The sequence below is a fragment of the Microcebus murinus genome, chromosome 11 (genome assembly GCF_040939455.1).
Source record: "Microcebus murinus isolate Inina chromosome 11, M.murinus_Inina_mat1.0, whole genome shotgun sequence".
NCBI lineage: Eukaryota > Metazoa > Chordata > Mammalia > Primates > Cheirogaleidae > Microcebus > Microcebus murinus.
Window position 1 is genome coordinate 55,725,307 of NC_134114.1, and position 20,065 is coordinate 55,745,371.

Here is a 20,065-nt window from a genome sequence, read left to right on the forward strand (position 1 = left end):
TTTACTTGAGAGCTCAAATTGTAGCACTGGCAACAAACACTGCTAGTTGTTTTCCTTGAATTTTCCTTGAAAGATCACTTTGTTCACTTTGAAAAAATGTCTGCCAAATATTCGACTTTGAATAACCATAGTTTGTCAGTAATTCCCTAAGTAAAAATAATATGCCAGGAAAAACGCAGGTAGGTTGGCTCACAACTCAATCACACAAGTGCTTTCCCTTAGGGATCATCATACTTTGGTATGCGGGCAAAAGTATATTGTGCATGTTTCCACATTTCATCACCCAAATATCAAAAAGATGTTTTCTTAAGAGTTGACATTAATGAAATAAATTTTTGTATTATTTCACCAAAAATGTTCTTAAGTGAAACTTTTTTTCCTTTTTCTTTTTTTTTTTTTCTTTTTTACTGTGAGCAAGAATACGACTACTGTTAATAGCAGAATTTGGTGCCATTGGATTGCTTTGCTCTAAAACGTGAGTGGTTTTATTTACCATTGCTTTTGCACCATCAAAGCAAATGTCGACACAGTGAAAAAGGTAAATAATATAATCTTATTAACTGGTTTTAACCTCCCAGACCTCCTAAAAAGGGACCCACAGGTGTCTGCAGACCACCCTTTGAGAACCATGGTTCTAATGACTCTATACTTATGTGTGTAAAGAGGGAAGGTAGTGGTTGGGGGTTTGGGGGAGGAATTTTTTCCAAAAACAATCCACAAAATTAAGAAAAAGGTATTTTGAATGTTAATAAACATTTAATTCATTTGGCTTCCCTTACAGCTTGACTGATTTCCTTTCCTCATTTCGTTCTCTACCTTGCTTCTGGCCCTGATCTGAGCTTGGCCCTCAATAAGTAGTTTTGTCATAGTCAATACTAGGCAAACTATAATGAAATTTTACAGTTCTGCCTATAGCAGCAAATACCTATGAGGGCTTGAGCCCTTTGATAACCTAAATTAAAAGGGAATCCTTGTGATCACCTGATATTATATGCTTCTTTCTGTATATGTTTCATCTATACTAGTATGTAAGCTTCTTGAGATTAGAGATTTTGTTTTGTTCACTTCTTTATCCTCAGTTCTTAGAATAGTTCCTGGCTTCTAATAGGAACTCAACAAGTATTTATTGAATGAATGAATGAATGAATGTAGCCCATATGAGCCCGCACAAGGAATAAGCTTAAAATAATGTAACACATCATTTTGCAAACACATCCAGATGAGTGTTTCAATCTTCAGAATAATTACTTAGAGAAATTACAATCATTTTCCAATGATGCTGTAACTATTGCTCAGTGTTTTTTGAACACCAGAGAGGAGGTGATGGGAAATGCACTGCACTAGGATTCAGAAAAACTTTAGCTAGAATCCTGGTTTTCAGCAATTACCACTGATATGAAATTGCTCAATGACTTAACCCTCTCTGATTATCTCCTTAACTGTAAAACAGAGAGAGAAATAACTATCTCACAGAGACATTGTGAGAATGAAATTAAATGAAACTACATTTATGAATGTATCTAGCCCAGTGCCTAGCAAATAGGAAATAACGAGCATGTTATTAATAAATGCTAGCATCTAGACCGTTGATATTTGGCTACCATACGTCTATTCCTCCTTCCTTTGACAACAATATCCCAAGTTGCTTTCTGCAGAATGCCTCTCCCCAGTTCTCAGTCTGTATGCTTTGGATGAAGCTTTAGACCTAGGTTTATTGGCCTGAGGACTAAACAATCAGCACATCATTTCCCTGGGCATAGTCACTTGGACAGGGGTGACCACATATCTCAGTCAGAACCAATAAGATTCAATTAAATTCCTGCTGGGATCCCTAGGAAGGAGCCTCTCTCTTTTCTACTGGACTTAAACCTGAAAAGATGCAGACAGGAGCTACTTCAGCCATCCTATAATCACAGGGAAGCAGCTGTCTGAGAATGGAACCCTAACAGCAGAAGTCCGTGCTGAGAGAGAAATGATGAGAACAATGTTTGAGCTCCAATTATGTAATGCCTGAAGCCAACCTGGCCTTTGAAGTTATGTGAATCAGTAAGTTTCCTTTCATCATCACTTCATTGGGGTTGAGTTTCCTGACATTAACAATAGGAAGAGTCTAGTCTGATGCAGTATTTTTTTCTTTTTTATAAGGCTCAACCTAGATTTGCAGAGACAATTATGGTTCAATGTTAATACTGCTGCTGAGTGCTGAAAGAAGCAGCCAAAGTCTGTCCTAAGGTCTTTTGAATTTCTATGGCCTTAAGCTACAAGTCCAGCTTCTCAAAGCATTTGGTAAACATTTAGATCAAGCATTTCTTAAAAAACAAAGCACAACTAATTCCAAACCTGAGTTCTCTAGACCTTTAGGGATGTACGAATGGAGTAATGAGGCACTTCAAGCCATTGCTACTATTCCTAGAGAGCCTAAAACTAATGGCATACATTCCCTGAATGTAATTAACTAAAATATAAGTTTATTTGCTATTGACAGAATGAAATGTCTGCTCTGTGCATTTAGAATGGTTATCTCTTGCTAATCAGAAGTCCTTAATATCAGATATATAGAAAGCTAGTTAGCTAGATAACCTTGATTTTCCAAATGAGGAATTTATTTATTTAGTAGATACTGTCTGATAAATAAATCTTCCAAAACATAGGGTCTCATGGTGGGAAAAGGAGCTAAGGAATAAAAAGGGTCTTTGGCATTTGGTGATGAAAAGAACAGAAAATACTAATGTAAGAGAATGTAAAAGGCTAGCTCTCTTTCTGTATAGCCATCTGTGGAGGGTAGCATGCAGATGACTTCAAGGATACTATTCTTTAGGGGCTATATTAAAGTCACAATCTGACAGCATTTGGGGATAACTTCTATTTATTCAACAAATAACTGTCGAGTGTCTAAAATGGCACTGGAAAGGTAATATAGAAAGGAGCAAGACAAGTTATGAAGGAACTTGGAACTTGGTGGTTGTGCTCACTTACTGTTGTGTAACATTCTCTTGTGGATCATGGCTTTCTTCTTCCTCATGCCTCCAGATATAATCCAAGTGATGTCTTCTACATGGCCTATTCCTAAAGAAAATGTAAGGCTCCTGTACCAGAATGTACTACTGAAATTTCATAGGGTACCCTGCGCTTGACCATAAATGAATTAATATTACTGATCTGTGCACTCAAACCTCACCGATATCCTCAAATCACTCTTGAGAATCCCAATAATGGCCCTTGGTATACTTGAGCCCAGGAGTTCAAGGCTGCAGTGAGCTATGATAGTGCCACTGCACTTAGCCTGCGTGACAGAGTAAGATGGAAGGAAGGGAGGGAGGGAAGGAATATCAATACATGACACAATGTGGATGATGAATCTAAAACCTACATGCTAAGTCAGAGAAGCCAAACTCAAGAGCTGGAAGTTCATAAGGATGGCCATTCTCATATCAGATAAAATTGACTTTAAATTAACAATAGTAAAGAAAGACAAAGATGGTCATTATATAATGGTAAAGGGGGCAATTCAACAAGAAGACATAACAATCCTAAATATTTATGCACCTAACTCAGGAGCCCCGAGATTCATAAAACAAAGCCTACTAGATCTAAGCAAAGAAATTTCTATTTTGTCAAGGCATACTACCTGAAATGAACCTCAAACTAAAGTGGGTCTGAAAGTTAGAAATCATTTTATTTTAGCCACTGGGAATCAGTCAGTTGCTTTTGACTTTCTAGGGAGAAAATGGTATAATGCTATAGTATGTTCTAAAAATCCTCATTAGAAAAAGTTGCAAGATCTCAATAAAGCAGAGAAGCTATGCATATTATTATTTTTTATTTCAGCATATTATAGGGGTACAAACATTTAGGTTGCATATATTGCCTTTGCCCCACTAGAGTCAGAGGTTCAAGGGTGCCCATCCCCCAGACGGTGTGCACTGCACTCACTAGGTGTGAATATATGCATCTCCTCCCTACCATCTGCCCAACACCCAATGAATATGACTATATGTGCATAATATTAATTTTTAAATTTACTTTTTATAAATCAAACACTTAGATTGCACATTTAGGAGAGTGGGGAAAAGCAGCCTGAAGGCACATTGTATTAATATAAAGCCTTCACTACAATGTGACTAAGGGTTTAGCACTTACGCATCTAGGAGGGAAATTCTGCTGTTTCAATATGAAGCTGCTTCTCTAAATGCAGCTAAACCCTCATTTCAAGTCCACTGCCCAGTGGCGCATCTCTCCTTGCCTCTGATGTCTCTCTGAGACTTAGAGTAGAAATAGTGTGAAAAGAATCCCTCCTCAGCTTCTTTTCCTATCCATAAACTCAAGGCTGAATATTAAAATTTTTTTATTTTTCTTAATTGATACATGACATTTGTCCATATTTACGGGGTATTTGTAATCTTTTGTTATATGCATAAAATGCATAATGATCAAGTCAGGGTATTGAGGATATCCATGGCCTCAAGTATTTACCATTTCTATTGTGCTAGAAACATTACAGGTCCTCCAACTATTTTGAAATATATAATACGTGTTAACTATAGTCACCCTACTCTGCTATTGAACATTTAAACCTAGTCTAATTGCATGTTTGTACCCATTAACCAACTTCTCTTCATCCATCCCCACCCCCACACTCTTCCCATCTTCTGGAATATATTATTCCTCTTATCCATGAGATAAACTTTTTTAGCTCCCACATATGAGAACATATGATATTTGTCTTTCTGCACCTGGAGTAGAGTATTTCATTTTGACCTCTAGTTCTATGTATATTACTATATACTAAATCTGTGTATATTACTGCAAATGACATGATTCCATTCTTTTTTTATGGCCGAATAGGCTTCTATTGTGTATATATACCACGTTTTCTTTATCCATTTGTCCACCAATAGACATTTAGGTTGATTCCCTATCTTTGCTATTGTGAATAGTGCTGCAGTAAACATGAGAATGCAGGTATTCCGTTGATATACTGATTTCTTTTCCTTTGGATAAATGCCTAGTAGTGGGATTGCTGAATCATAAGGTAGTTCTAGTTTTAGTGTTTTGAGAAATCGCCGTACTGTTTTCCACAGTGGCTATACAAATTTATATTCCCACCAACAGCATTAAGAGTTCTCTTTCTTCTGTATCCTCGCCAGAATCTGTCATTTTTTGTTTTTTTCAATGATAGCCATTCTAACTTGGATAAGATGATATCTCATTGTGGTTTTAATTTGCATTTCCCTGATTAGTGAATTTTGAGCATTATTTCATATTCCTCTAAAAATTGAGATTAAACTAGATGCTATGTTTGACTCTTCCAAATCTGATATTCTAAGATAAGTTTGGTTTAAACATGTTTAAAGCATCTCAGGATAATAAAGGGGGAAAACATTCCTTGTAGATTTTTCTAATGATGTAAATTGCTTTAGTAATATAAATATACATGAGAAAAATATATAAAAATAACTTTAATTATATGTTTATTTTTAAGTGGCATACACTGGATTATTAAATATTTTTATTGGTTTTGTATGCAAAGTTTTCAAATAATTGCCTATATTTAGATTCTCCAATTTCACTAATTCTTACTTAATGCATTCCATTCCAATGGCTTTTGCCCATATGAAACTACTTTTTAAAAAAAATTACACGAAAAATTTACCACCTTATCCATTTTTAAGTATACGGTTTGATGGCAGCCATCCACAGAACTCTTCTCTCTTACAAAACTGAAACTCAACATCCATTAAGCAATAACATACCAATCTCCCCACCCCCAACCCTAGCAACCACCATTCTACTTTCTGTCTCTATGAATTTGACCATTCTAGATACATCAATTACAGAATCGTACAGGATTTGTCCTTTTGTGACTGGCTTATTTCAGTCAGCAAAATATCCTCGAAGTTCATCTATGTTGTAGCATGTGTCTGAATTTCCTTCTTTTCTAAGGCCAAATAATATTCCATTGTATGTACATATGACATTTTATTTATCCATTCATTCATTGATGGACTCTTGGGTTGCTTTCTCCTTTTGGCTATTGTGAATAATGCTGCTATGAACATGGGTGTACAAATATCTCTTCAAGATCCTCCTTTCAATTCTTTTGAGTATATACCCATAAGTGGAATTACTGGATCAAATGGTAATCCTATTTTTAATTTTTAAAGGAACCACCATACTGTTTCCCATAATGACTGCACTGTTTTACTTTCCCATCAACAGTGCACAAGGGTCCCAATTTCTCCACATCCCTGTCAACACTGTTTCATTTCTATGTTTTTGATAGCAGCCATTCTAATGGTGGAGGCGAGGTAGTATCTCACTGTGGTTTTGATTTGCATTTCCCTGATGATTAGTGTTCCCTATGGTTTTTTTCAAAAGAAAATACAAGCCTATTCAAAAAACTTCTATTGGGCAAAGATGAGATACTTTGAGCATTAAGAATAATAAATGAAAATGATTAAAGTACACTGAATATGTAAACTCCCTGAGTTCATAATGGCACTAAAAAATAAAACATCTCATTAAACACCAATGGAAATAACTAAGGCACTGAAAATGGTAGTTAAAAGACAAAAATTAAGTATTTATCCTGCCTTTTCTGTACAAAATTTATTTTAGCATAAGCAAATAGCCTTAGTTGATGAAGAAACATTCTTTGCCAGAGAATTTCCACTACAAAATGAGTAAGGAATAATAGAAGTAGGAAATCACTATTTCGCAAAGCCTAGTAAAATAATTGCTTCAGGCAATATACATAAATGGATAAAATCATTAGTAATAAAATGTTGATAGAGAATTGCTACAATGGAGATCAACCACTGCATTCCTGAAAGTAGGACAAGCAAACATTTCATGCCTCCTGATACAACACAATACGAAGCATACAGCACTATCTACGAAATATTCATGCTCAAAAACACTGGACCTAATTCCGATTAAGCCTCTAGAGCTGTACTAATACAGTAGCCACTGCCACATGTAGCTAAATTTAAAAAGTAAAATTAAAAATTTGGTTTCTTCATCACCATAGCCACATTTCAAGTGTTCAAAAGACACATACAGTCATGAGACAGTGCAGACACAGAACATTTCCACCATCGCAGAAGTTCTGTTGAATAGTCTGTAGCTAAATTCCATTTATAAGAAACATGGAGGAGGAGAGGATGAAGGAACAAGCTAAATGACACAAGAAAGCAGCAAACAAATAAGTCCAGAATATAAGATCTTCAACAGAACATTAAGTAAATGGCAGCAGGGAAAGGGGAGGAAGGAGGAAGCTACTCTAGATTTTAAAAGACTTAATATATGAGATGTCCAGGAAAGGAAAACTTATACAAATATAATAGAAAGCAGATGAGTGGGAGAGGAAGGTAGAGGCAGGGACTGACTACAAATGGGCTGGAGGGAGTTTTGAAGAGTAATGGTAATGTTCTAAAACTGAACTGTGATGATGGTTGCTGAAGTCTACAAGTTTACTAAATATTATTGAATTATTTTTTAAAAGTCATGATACAACTATAATATATGGACCTTGTTTGGACCTGACTCTAACAACTCTAAAGACATTTTTGAGATAGTCAAAGAAATTTGATTGTGTATTAGATAATACTTTTTAAAATATTTATGTTATTGGGTATAATTGGCATACTTGTTCATAATTTTAGATATGTTTATTGAAATGTGTGTAATGTCTGAGATATGCTTCAATATACTACAACAGAGTAAAAAGATGGAAAAGAGAACGAAGGAAGGAAATGGGATAAAATCTTGATAATTATTGAGTCTGGTTGATAGATATACGGGAGTTCATTATACTAGTTTCTCTACATTTGTACATGCTCGATATTCTTTTATAGTAAAAAAAAACAGCTACTATGGTTAATGCCATAAATCAAGGCAATAACAAGTTTGTGTGATTCCCCAATATTGCCAGCAACTAAGATACCAGGTAATTATTCTAAGTAAATTCAGTTTTTAAAATTATTATAAGTCTCCCAAGTGAAAGCTAATTTCTTACCTTTAGAGGACTTCAAAAAATGATACAAACTCACTCTGTCTTTGGTTTTTGGGGGGCAGTTGGGGTGGGAGAGGAGCTGTTTATATAGATGTATAGATTCATGTTTTGCTTCTACTAGCTCAATTTAGTCTCTGCTCATTACATACTTTACACTGCACAGGTCATGAAATGAATTTATCAGCATTCTCAGTAACCATCCTGTGATAAATATGCCTGGCACCAGCGCAATGTATTCAAGCCCTTTCAACAGCTTTTTCTTTGTGCACATCTGCAGGCTCTCTATGCACATCTGCATACAGAATCCACAACCATGCTCTGCATTATAATTAACATAGCAGCACATCTGACCAGCTCCACAGGGTTTTGATGTATAACTGGTTTGGGGATCTGCAGGGAACTGAGGATGCCCTGGGGAGAAAGTAAGGCTAATTTCAGATCAGGCACTGGATGAGCTGTAAGTGGCGAGACAGTTGTTTTCCTGAAACAGCTATGACATTGCTGGAAGAAAATCTGGGTGTGCACATGTGTGTATTACATGAATACACATTTACTTCAAATCACAGTTGCTCTCCTCTTGCACTCCACACTACATCCCTCATACGCCCGCCCCAAATGGCCAAGGCATAGCCCAAACATTTACACACAGATGCATTTTTAAATCTTATATAAAAAGCCTTCTTTGGTTGCCACTGACAGAAAATCATTGAAGTGTGGCTCCGAGCAGTGGTATACAGCAAGCACAGGAGTATTAGACCTGGATTGCACATCCCTCTTGTTCTACAGGCTTGGTAGTTAAGAACTTCTTCCTTGGCCCCTTGTTCCCATTAATTTTTTTTTTTAACCTTAAAATCTAGATAGAAATCCCATGGCTACGTAAGTTCCTACTTACACATATTTCTTTAAAGGCCCTCAGGGACACTTACTTCTGTTTACATCGTTCTATTCCACAGCTGAAGCACAGAATGAAGGCCCATGAATTTCAGCAAGAAGCAGAACAACTTGAGTCTACAGTTCCCTAGCCTAGAATGCTATGAGTCAGCACTGTCCAATAAAAATTTCTGCAGTGCTACCCAATAGGGTTAGCCACTAGCCACATGTAGGGTTTGAGCACTTAAAATGCGCTTATTGTAATTGAGGCACTGAACTTTAAATTTTAAGTTAAATTTAAATAGCCACATGTAGTTAGTGGCTACCACATTGGACAGTGTAGCAGTAAGTGAAAGACTTTCATTTGTTGTGTTTTGACTCCAGAGACTTGTTGTAAACAAAAGATTCTTTAAAACAACTCTCTCTCTCTCTCACATTGACATACTCAAACAGAGATATGTTAAAACTTAATAGTGCTTAACTCTGAACAAGTAGCTATAGAATAGACATTCAAACATATTTCGAATGAACAAATGTGTGTTTATGTTTAAGAATTTTTATAATAAACAGGTAACATTCTTATAATCAGAAAAAGCCATAACAAATACTATAGTCATTAAAATTATGCATGTGAAGACATAAACTACTATGGAAATGTACACAAGCAAAATACAAAATGCCACCTATGTTTTTGGTCACCAATATTAAAAACTTAGATAGGTACATGTATAAAGATTGGAAGTGAACATAACCAATGAAAATAATCAAATGGAGTAATGGGTTATAAACGGTTTCATTCATATTGAATTACATTAACATTTGTGTGTAAATAACATTTTAGAAAAACTAAAGTTGAAGAACAATTCAATCTAAAGGACTGAGTAAGCAATAGTCCCATAAAACTTGAATGCTGGGAATACAGGATAACTATTCTCTATAAGCAGTGACCTGAGGGGGCTGAGAATATGGAGAATGAAAAGAATTCAAGTTGTATGCTGTAGGGGAGGATGTAACTAGAATTGAGAAATCCATGACCAAGAAAAGAGGGGAAATAAGAAATTCTCATTTTTTTTTTTTTTTTGAGACAGAGTCTCGCTTTGTTGCCCAGGCTAGAGTGAGTGCCGTAGCGTCAGCCTAGCTCACAGCAACTTCATACTCCTGAGCTCAAGCAATCCTCTTGCCTCAGCTTCCCAAGTAGCTGGGACTACAGGCATGCACCACCATGTCCGGCTAATTTTTTCTATATATATTTGTTGGCCAATTAATTTCTTTCCATTTATAGTAGAGATGGGGTCTCACTCTTGCTCAGGCTGGTTTCGAACTCCTGACCTTGAGCAATCCTCCCGCCTCGGCCTCCCAGAGTGCTAGGATTCCAGGCGTGAGCCACCGTGCCCGGCCAGAAATTCTCATTATTAAATGAAAATAGAAGAGCTGGGTGGGGGGAGCTATATTAATATTCAGCCAGTAAAAGACTTAAGATGGTTCCAATGCTACTGGCTGAGAGGCCAGAAAGGTGCAGGATTGCTCTCCAGGTGCGACCTATTCCTGAGATTAGCATCCATTATACTTAATTCACCTGGACGGTATAAGCCATTGAAACAGTGCTTCTCAAACTTCAAAATGAAATTCATAAACCCCCTTCCCAGAGACTGAGAAATACTGACTTAAAATAACTTGCTTTAAGTGTCTGAGATAGAGAAAAAAGGCACAGACACCTTGATGCTCCTTACAGATAAAAATCTCTTTTTAAAATCAAGATGACTAATCAAGTTTTTTATGACTTGGGGAGCCTTAGCACCTCTCAGTCTAGCCCCTTGTCTTTTCACAAATATTTGAAAAGGAAGGGGAACAGAAAAGCTGTTTATAACCCTTTGCACTCACTTGCTTTTTTCTCATTATCTACTCGATATTATCCACACTTGACATCCGAGTGCAAAGGGTTAAACATGTGAGGACCTATCAAGTAATAAAGGGTGTAGATTTGTTTTGTAGTACAAAAAGGATAAGCCAGAAGGCAGATCGTTTCAGTTTGATATAAGAAAGTTTTAGAAGAAATGGAATCCCTTAGAGTGTGATGAATGTCCTGTTCTTGGAGATGTCTACACTATGCTAAGTGACTATTTGGTCTACAATTTCCGTGAATAATTTAACCAGCAAAATAAGATTCAGTGACCAGTAACCTCCCTTTCCGCCTTGATACATCCTACCTAACATCTAGTAGAATTCACTACTGTTACTAAATAGAACTTGAAGTTCATTTGAAAGTATTTTATATGTCATTGATTCAATGCCTTGTTGTAGTCAGATAAGCAGTTCATATAAATATGATGTTCACTTTTATGTGGCAAATCATTTGATTCCTCTCTTGCTTTTCTGGTACTTAAAATCAAAGTCAAGGCTGGGTGCGGTGGCTCACACCCGTAATCCTAGCACTCTGGGAGGCCGAGGCGGGAGGATCGCTCAAGGTCAGGAGTTTGAAACCAGCCTGAGCAAGAGCAAGACCCGGTCTCTACTATAAATAGAAAGAAATTAATTGGACAGCTAAAAATATATAGAAAAAATAGCCGGACATGGTGGCACCTGCCTGTAGTCCCAGCTACTCAGGAGGCTGAGGCAGGAGGATTGCTTGAGCCCAGGAGTTTGAGGTTGCCGTGAGCTAGGCTGATGCCATGGCACTCTAGCCTGGGCAACAGAGTGAGACTCTGTCTCAAAAATAAATAAATAAATAAAATAAAAGTCAATGTTGGATTTCCCTCACATCACTTTAGTATCATTTATTCAACAAGTATTTTTTGTCATCTAGTAAGTGTCAGGTATCATGTATTCAGACCAGGAAATAGCTAAGCTAATCATCAATACATACAAATTAAGAGACAAAAGTGCTGAATCTGATTCTCCTCAAACTCAAGTTTTTCTCATCTATCCCTATGCTCCAGGGCAGACTTTCCTGTATTACCCCCCATTTTCCCTCTTTCCCTCACCCCTCTTACCTGAGGGGTGCTTGAGCAACATGTCCAGCTGCTGCCTCTCCCCAGCTCTGACCCCAGCTCCAGGTGTCTCCCATGCAGCAGAAATTTGGGGCGAGGAGAGTGAGGATTGCCTGCCTAGAGGGAACAACTGCATTACTATAGGGAAGGAGGAAGGAAACTCAGATCCAGATATTACGCAGTAGGAATGGACTCTCAGAACTTGAAAGCAGAACAGTGAGGGGGAAGGAAAAGAGGTGTGGTTTTTTTTTGTTTTTTTTTTTTTTTTGAGACAGAGTCTCGCTTTTGTTGCCCAGGCTAGAGTGAGTGCCGTGGCGTCAGCCTAGCTCACAGCAACCTCAAACTCCTGGGCTCAAGCAATCCTCCTGCCTCAGCCTCCTGAGTAGCTGGGACTACAGGCATGCGCCACCATGCCCGGCTAATTTTATATATATATATTAGTTGGCCAATTAATTTCTTTCTATTTTTATAGTAGAGACAGGGTCTCGCTCAGGCTGGTTTTGAACTCCTAACCTTGAGCAATCCGCCTGCCTCGGCCTCCCAGAGTGCTAGGATTACAAGCGTGAGCCACCACGCCCGGCCAAGAGGTGTGGTTTTTAAAGGGAAGGGGTGAGGATGGAGGAAGACTACTGGAAAGCCAGGAGACAGACGGAGGTCACTCTGGAGCCCTGGGCTTCACGTAGAAGTCAACAATGCCAAAAGCACCTCTGTATATTTAGTAGCTTTGAGGCAATCAATCCTTAGGGACACCTGTAAATTCCAGTTACTCTAGGAAAGCTGATGTTTGAAGATGGGACAGTACAAGAGGGAGAAAATTACTACCAGTACTTTTTTCTTTTCTAAAATATGTCTGTCCAACAAGTAAGAGTACATATAATATACAGTTCACAGAATAAAACAAACATCTGTTCCCACTGCCCAAATAATAATTTTCTTCACTCCTTTCTAGCTCCTTGAGCGTCCCAAACAACTAAAGCAGATTCATTTCAGGTGTGGTATAATTTCCTTAAACAGAATGCCCCTGTGCAAACTCTAGCCCCAACATCACCCTTGCTTGCCTCCTAATGCTTAAAAGTTCTTTCAATGGAATAAGATTTAAAAATAGTCTTTCTAACTAAAATTAAAGAGTTTAAAACAGATAGTTAGCATATTGCTATAAAGATTTACTCTATTCAGTCAAAATGTAAATGATCCCAAAATATAAACGATTCCTGTTTTAATAGCACAAAAGGATTAGAAAAATAAGGTCCTATGACCCTGAAAATGTTAGGCTCGGAAGAAAGCTGAAGGTTCCCCAAAACTTCCACATACTTCACCAGTTTCCCCTGGACTTGAACAATTAGACTTCATGCATACAGAAAGAGAGGTGATGAACAGAGATACTTCCTGGCCTGTGGCCCTCCACTCACCTTCCCATTCTTTTCGTTTTCCCATGTGGTCACAAACACCTGGCATTGCCTTGGCGACGGAATAAATATGCAAGCACTGCCCCACTCTAGCTTCTAAGTAGTTGGCCCATTGCCGCCCTAACTCTACACAAGGAACCGGTACTATTTGAATCTCATCAATCCAACCAAATTTTACTAAGTGCTTCCTATGTGAATATATGTCTAGGTTATCTATTTTCTCCCTAGTTTCTCCTTTTCAGTTAGATCCACTTTAGTAGATGATACCTGTGCCCAAAGTAACCCCTACCAGAACCGTAAGGTCCTCCTTTGGAGTGCTTCTACCTAAGGAGAAAAGTCTCGTCATCACTCTTCACAGCTGAAATGTCTCATGGCATATAACCAGTTCTCAGAGAAGCCACTAGGTTTAAATGAAAATGAAGCTCTTAAGCCTTCCAACAGGGAAATCTAAGATAGCTGGCTTCCTGGCAAGTGTGTGCTCCTCCCCCTATTGTGGGAAACAATTCAGTCACTAGAGTTTCTAAGAGTGGCATATTAACTCTTCCAAGATACCAGGGCATCGTTTACTAAATTACCTTTTTGAAGATGTTACATGGTACCCCAGTTCTTTGGAAAAGATAATTAGCCTCCCATAGGTGACTAGTTTACTCCAAGTAAGCACTGTGCTCATCATAGGACAAGGATAGTCTCTTTTTGTGGGAATCAAAACATTATCTTGCTTGTTGTCAGGAGTGATTTGTTTATTTTTCACCTTAATAAACATGGAAACTCTTCAATATATATTTTTAATTGGTAACTACCTCCCCTAGATATGATAACAGATAATAGCAGGTGCAATAAGCTGGGAGATTTAACACCAACCCATCTGACCTAAATTCAACTTAATAAACATCTACTGAGCATCTACTATGTGCTAGAGTCTATATTAGATACTGGGGAATTGCTACAATATATACATGTAGAGAATATCAGTGATATGATGACACTATATCAGATTGTGAATGACTATTAAAGTGACTCTGGCACTTTGACTATATAGCTCACCATATCTTGCCTTGTCCCTAGAAACCTGAACTTGGTTAATGGCTCCACATTTAAAAGGATAGTGGAGAATTTAGTAATGATACATATGAACACACAAAACATGCTTTATAGATCTGAAAATAAGACCCACAAGGAAAGGTCAAAAGAATTCCAACAAAGTGGAGAATAAAATCCTAAAGGGTGACCTTGTTATCCTTTAAGCCCCAGTTCCTCCAGGAAGCCTTGCCCAGGAATTCTGTCCCCAATGATCTCCTGACTCTTTGAGTTCCCATTGCATTTATGGTATGGCTCAGAGTACTTAGCCCTTGATCAATCTAATAAAAACTTATTTGTATCATTTTCTTTTTAAAATATATTTGTTTTTTCTCCTCAACTCTATGGTAAGCTCCTTAAAGAGCTTGGATAGCATATATTTTTCTCTGGTACCCCCAACTACATGACTTACCAACAAGCACAAAAAAATAGCTGTTCACTTATAAGTATGAAGAAATGTTAAATGAGGAATCTAAGGGTGCTTATCACAAAGAAAATAAGATTATGGCAGAGTTGTTTTCTACTTGCTGTTTATCCATGTGCTCCATCCCATTTGAAGTTAGGGGAAGCCATGTACTTAGCTGTTACTTATTAGACCATGAGCAGAAATTTCTGGGCCCAAGCATTAAGAGCTAATATACAACCTTCCAGCTCTCTCTTCCTCCCACAAAGACCATGGAAATGCCATAACAGGGTGGTTACGTCACAAAATGAAAACACCTTGGATCACTGAGTCACCACGTGACAGGGAGCTGTCCTGGAGAGTCCCTTCACTCACAGTGGAACTTGTGTGAGCAAGAAATAAACCTTGGTTGTGTTAAGCCAGAGATAGCAGGTTTATCTGGTACCATGGCATAGCTGAGTGTTACATGGACTGATAGTAATAAAAGAAGACTAAAAAGAAAAATCATTTCAGCAGTAAGAGATGTGAAAGAAAGTCTTCAATGAGGCAAGACTATGGAAGGAAGAACTGGGAGGCAGACTATGCTCATTGAAAGGAAGGACTTCTGGCAGTTCAGCCAATAAAAGAGATCTGTCTTGTACTCAACCAGAGTCTGCAAGTCCACTCGGTGAGAAATGAAAAAAGGGTAACTGTGGTCAGGAAATTTGAACTAGACAATTTCAAAGATCCTTATAAATGCTAAGATTTTTATGAGCTTTGATTGACAACAGACTGCTAATACGTGAAGGACAGAAAAAGGTGAAACAGCTTATGCTAAGTTGTGACTATGTTAATATTATACTGAAGCAACATTAAAAGATGCCCCTATAAAATCTTGCAGGAACAGAGAAGAAACAATCCGGGCTCGGTGTCCCATGCCTGTAATCCCAGCACTCTGGGAGCCCAAGGTGGGAGGATCACTTGAGGTTAGGAGTTCAAGACCAGCCTGAGCAAGAGCAAGAGCAAGACCCTGTCTCTACAAAAAATATAAAATTTAGCCAGGCATCATGGTGTGTGCCTGTAGTTTGAGCCCAGGAGTTTGAGGTTGCAGGGAGCTGTGATGACACCACTGCACTCTACCTGGGGTGACAGAGAAAGACTCTGTCAAAACGAAAGGAAGGAAAGAAAGAAAGAAAGAAAGAAAGAAAGAAAGAAAGAAAGAAAGAAAGAAAGAAAGAAAGAAAGAAAGAAAGAAAGAAAGAAAGAAAGAAAGAAAGAGAGAAAGAAAGAGAAAGAGAGAGAGAAACAGAGAGAGAGAAAGAGAGAGAGAAAGAAAGAGAGAGAGAGAGAAAGAAGGAAAGAGGAAGGAAGGAAGGAAGGAAGGAAGGAAGGAAGGAAGGAAGGAAGGAAGGAAGGAAGGAAGGAAGGAAGGAAGGAAGGAAAAGAAAGAAAGAAAGAAAGAAAGAAAGAAAGAAAGAAAGAAAGAAAGAAAGAAAGAAAGAAAGAAAGAAAGAAAGAAAGAAAAAGAAAGAAAGAGACAAACATCTGAAGCACCTAGGAATCCAAGCATCCTCTCCCCAGTGGACACAGGCCACAGGCAAATCTTTCCCTCACCATCTACAATGCCTCCCCTTTCAAAGTACTTCCAGAGCTCTTTCAAGTTTCTTGCCACCTCAACCCAGAGCTCATGTCACAAGGAGACAAATTCATTGAAGACTTCTCACGTGATTAGTGCCTTCACAGTGGCACACTTAAACTATCTTGAATTAACCTCTAGAGATGGGGTGAGGTTCAGGAGGAAAGTAGTGTTTCTAGCATTTTGAAACCATCTTTTCTTTTAATGCAGCTATCATGTCCCATCAAAGCATCTCTATTTAAATTACAAGGGTGGATTGTTAAACTTCTAAGTAAAGGAAGAGATTTTGTTTTCTTCCCTGAAAATATTTTGAGAATAAAAACAATGTCTATATATCACATACACACTGGTATGAATGATCTGAAGAGCTGACTTAAGGAATGATCTCTGCCACTTACTAGGTATGTGACCTTTGGCAAGTTACTTAGCCTCTAGGAGTCTCCATTTCTTCATATATAAAATAGAGATTATAAGATCTACTTCATAATGGTGCCATGGTTTAATAAGATCATGTGCTTTCCAAATTGAAAAAGGGGATTCGAATGTAAGGCACTGGAGGGAAAGTAACAAAATAAACTCCCTCTGAAAATGTTATTTCTGAAATCAGTGTTGGAGTACCTAATAGATAGACTAAGCATGTGACAATTAATAAAGCAAGGGCAGCAAAAAGAGTGACCAGGCCAGCCGTGGTGGCTCATGCCCGAATCCCAGCACTTTGGGAAGCCAAGGTAGGTGGATTGCTTGAGGCCAGGAATTTGAGATCAGCTTGGGTAACATAGCAAGACTGCCATCTCTACAAAAAATTTTAAAAATTAGCCAGGCAAGCGTGGTGGCACATGCCTGTAGTCTGAGCTACTCAGGAGGCTGAGGCAGGAAGATTGCTTGAGCCCAAGAGTTTGATATTGCAGTAAGCTATGGTCATGTCACTATACTCCAGCCTGGGCAACAAGGAGAGACCCTGTTTCTAAAGAAAGAGAGAGAGAGATACCAGTTCAGCTTCACAGAACTCAGAATTTTACAATTAGAAAATCTAGAAAGAACTTGTTTTAATTTCAGTATATCTGTTTTATGTTTTACAATTTAATGTTGCTTTATTTTTAATTTGATATGAATTACATATAATCTTTTCCATGTTAAGTGCTTCCTTAATCTGACCTTGTTTGTGTTTATCTTAAATAGCTTCAATACAGACTGTGAGCAAAAGCATTCAAAGCCCTATGACATTTCAATGAAAAATATAGAGAATATACACTATATATGTCATGTAGGTTGATTATATATCCTAATAGTTGTGGATTACTTCAACATAGAATGGAGAGGGATTGTGGCAGCATGAGCAACTGCAACAAGTGTGTATCCAACATGGCTCCAAATATGGAAATTTATATATATATGGGATATTTGATCCTGTGGATAGAAGATGCTGCTTAACTGCACAAACAACAAATTATGCCTGCTTAAATACTGATTATGACATCATCAAAATCAAAAGAGGGCCTTGTGTGGAGCTCATACCTGAAATACCTTAATAACATTTTCTAGTAAGTCTTATAAATCCATGTTTGTTTTGATAGAGCATGCATGGGAAAAAGCCAAAGGCATTGTTCTGTTTCTCTCTGTAATGACCACATGCTAAATAGGCCACGGTGCCTATACTGCAAGCTCTGTACTGATGAGAGTTAGTGGAGAGCCAGGCAGGGGGTGCCCCCCCCTTTGTCGCTGCTTTCATTTTTAAAATGAGTCGTGATTTCTGCATGGGATACGAAGATGGGTTTACAGCTATTAGCCGTCATATTAATAATTTAGAAAATACATGCCCAATCACTTGTGTTCTTTCAATTCCCTATGAACACAGCTGCAACCCACATTAGAAGTGAGGGTGAATGGATATTTTTCAGATGAGATATTTGGGCTGAATTATTCGGGTAGCCTGTACTACAAAATTACTAATAAACATTGCTTCTGGCTCAATTTAGCCTGAACTCAGTGAACCTAGCCAATGGTGACAAATCAAAAACTCCGAAATGCCCAGTGAATGAATCTAACTAATCAAGGAACCCTGTAGGAAGTAGATGCCAGGATTAATGAGCCAGCAGTTTCACCATGCCATGCTGTTATTTCTTCACATAAATGCCCTCAGATGAGATTATCTTTATGTCATGAAAAGGAGAAAAGGAAGGTTACATTCTTTCAACTGACAGGTTAACTACTGCCATTACTAGAATACACATTTCTGTGGGCTATGGTTTTTTTTTTTTCTTTATCCTAAAAATTAAAATGTGAAGTCCACAATACGCATTAAAAATACATTCTCATTTTTAGGAAAAGCCGTCATTGAGGGCATCAAACATAAATTGGTCCAAAGTCAAAATGTCCTCTGTATTTCCTCTGTGTACCTAGATTCACATCTTCCTTGCTTTACCAAAATTGCTCTGCATTCTATTTTGTATTCAATATCTAACATCATCTTCAGCAGGTTGCATTCCTACATCACATTTCTTCCGCCATCAACAAAAGGTAGTCTAAGTGCAAACATCATTACTATGCTATCACTTGTATGCCATGTATGATATTTAGTACCAAAATTGAGGAAAAAATAAAGATAAAAAAGAATGAATATGTATATTAAAATAAATCAATCATATATTTACATCATAATAGATTGAGTTTTTCTAGCTAGCATGTGGTGACAGTATTGAATGCCAAACAGGCTACTCAGCAAAAAGTACAATTATTAGAGGCAGGACATCTAGCATGCTGTGCTTACTTACCTTGTGTTCTGATATTATTCATCATTATTGTCTTTAATCCCTTATTAAATTTAATTAGTTATTATAACTTTAACAGTTTTGAGTCAGAATTGCTGTTCATGACGAGTACAAAAATAATATGAAGCATTATTATTCGGTTGCTAATTTTGTTTTTTTCCCATTGAAAAGCAGAAATCTTTCAAGCTGGTGATTGAGATCTTCATTCTCTGACACTTTACTAAACTGTCAACGTTAACAATTTAGGCCAGCTTGCCTTCCCTTATCCTAATGGCATACATGACATTAAAATGTTCTGGATTCTTAATACAAAAATCTATCGCTATAGAAACAAATATTATTCCAGAGTCAGGTCAAGTGAAAAACTCTGTATACTTTCATTATAATATTGATAAATAACCATTATATTATGAAATATAAGTATCTTTGAAAGCATCTATCACTTTAGTTGATTTGCAACTTCTCATCAGTGTTCTGAGTTGTCCCATTTTTTTCAAATGAAAGATCCCATTTCCCTTGCCTTTGAGAAATACAATTTTTAAAGATTCCATTTAGCATCCTTTATTGCATTCCTACATCATAAATTTATGCTTTATAGCAGCATAAAAAAGCTGTAAAATTAGCATCCTTGTAAACAACCTTCCATGTTCACTGGTGAAACAATCTGTGATTTGTACTGATCTCTTAAATGTTATTTGAGATTACAGTATCCACGATTTCAAATTTTAAAAAAAAGCACTAACATAAGACAAGGGAGAATATGATGAAATGTAAATACAAGGAAAAGTATTTTTCATCTACTAATAATTTAGAAATGTGGTGCTTTTGCTGTTGAATTCTAGGAGTTCTAAAATACAGAAATGTTCCATTTTTATATGGAATTCCAAATTAGCATGTGTTTCTCACCTTTAATATTTTAATGTTG

General features: G+C 37.4%; 1 protein-coding gene across 4 annotated transcripts in view; it reads right to left on the reverse strand.

Moving 5' to 3' along the window:
* WDR41 (WD repeat domain 41) overlaps positions 1–13,285 on the reverse strand; it is a 153,681-nt gene extending 140,396 nt beyond the window's left edge. For all 4 annotated transcript variants that reach the window (XR_012921697.1, XR_012921696.1, XM_012738336.2 and 1 more), the window contains exons 1-2: positions 13,183–13,285; positions 11,875–11,988 (exon numbers count right to left, since the gene is read on the reverse strand). Coding sequence is in view for 2 of the 4 variants with exons in the window: in XM_012738336.2 (XP_012593790.1) it covers positions 11,875–11,988; positions 13,183–13,221 (153 nt within the window). In the remaining 2 variants the exon portion in view is untranslated. The remainder of the gene's footprint in view (positions 1–11,874; positions 11,989–13,182) is intronic.
* Between the last annotated feature and the right edge of the window lie 6,780 nt (positions 13,286–20,065).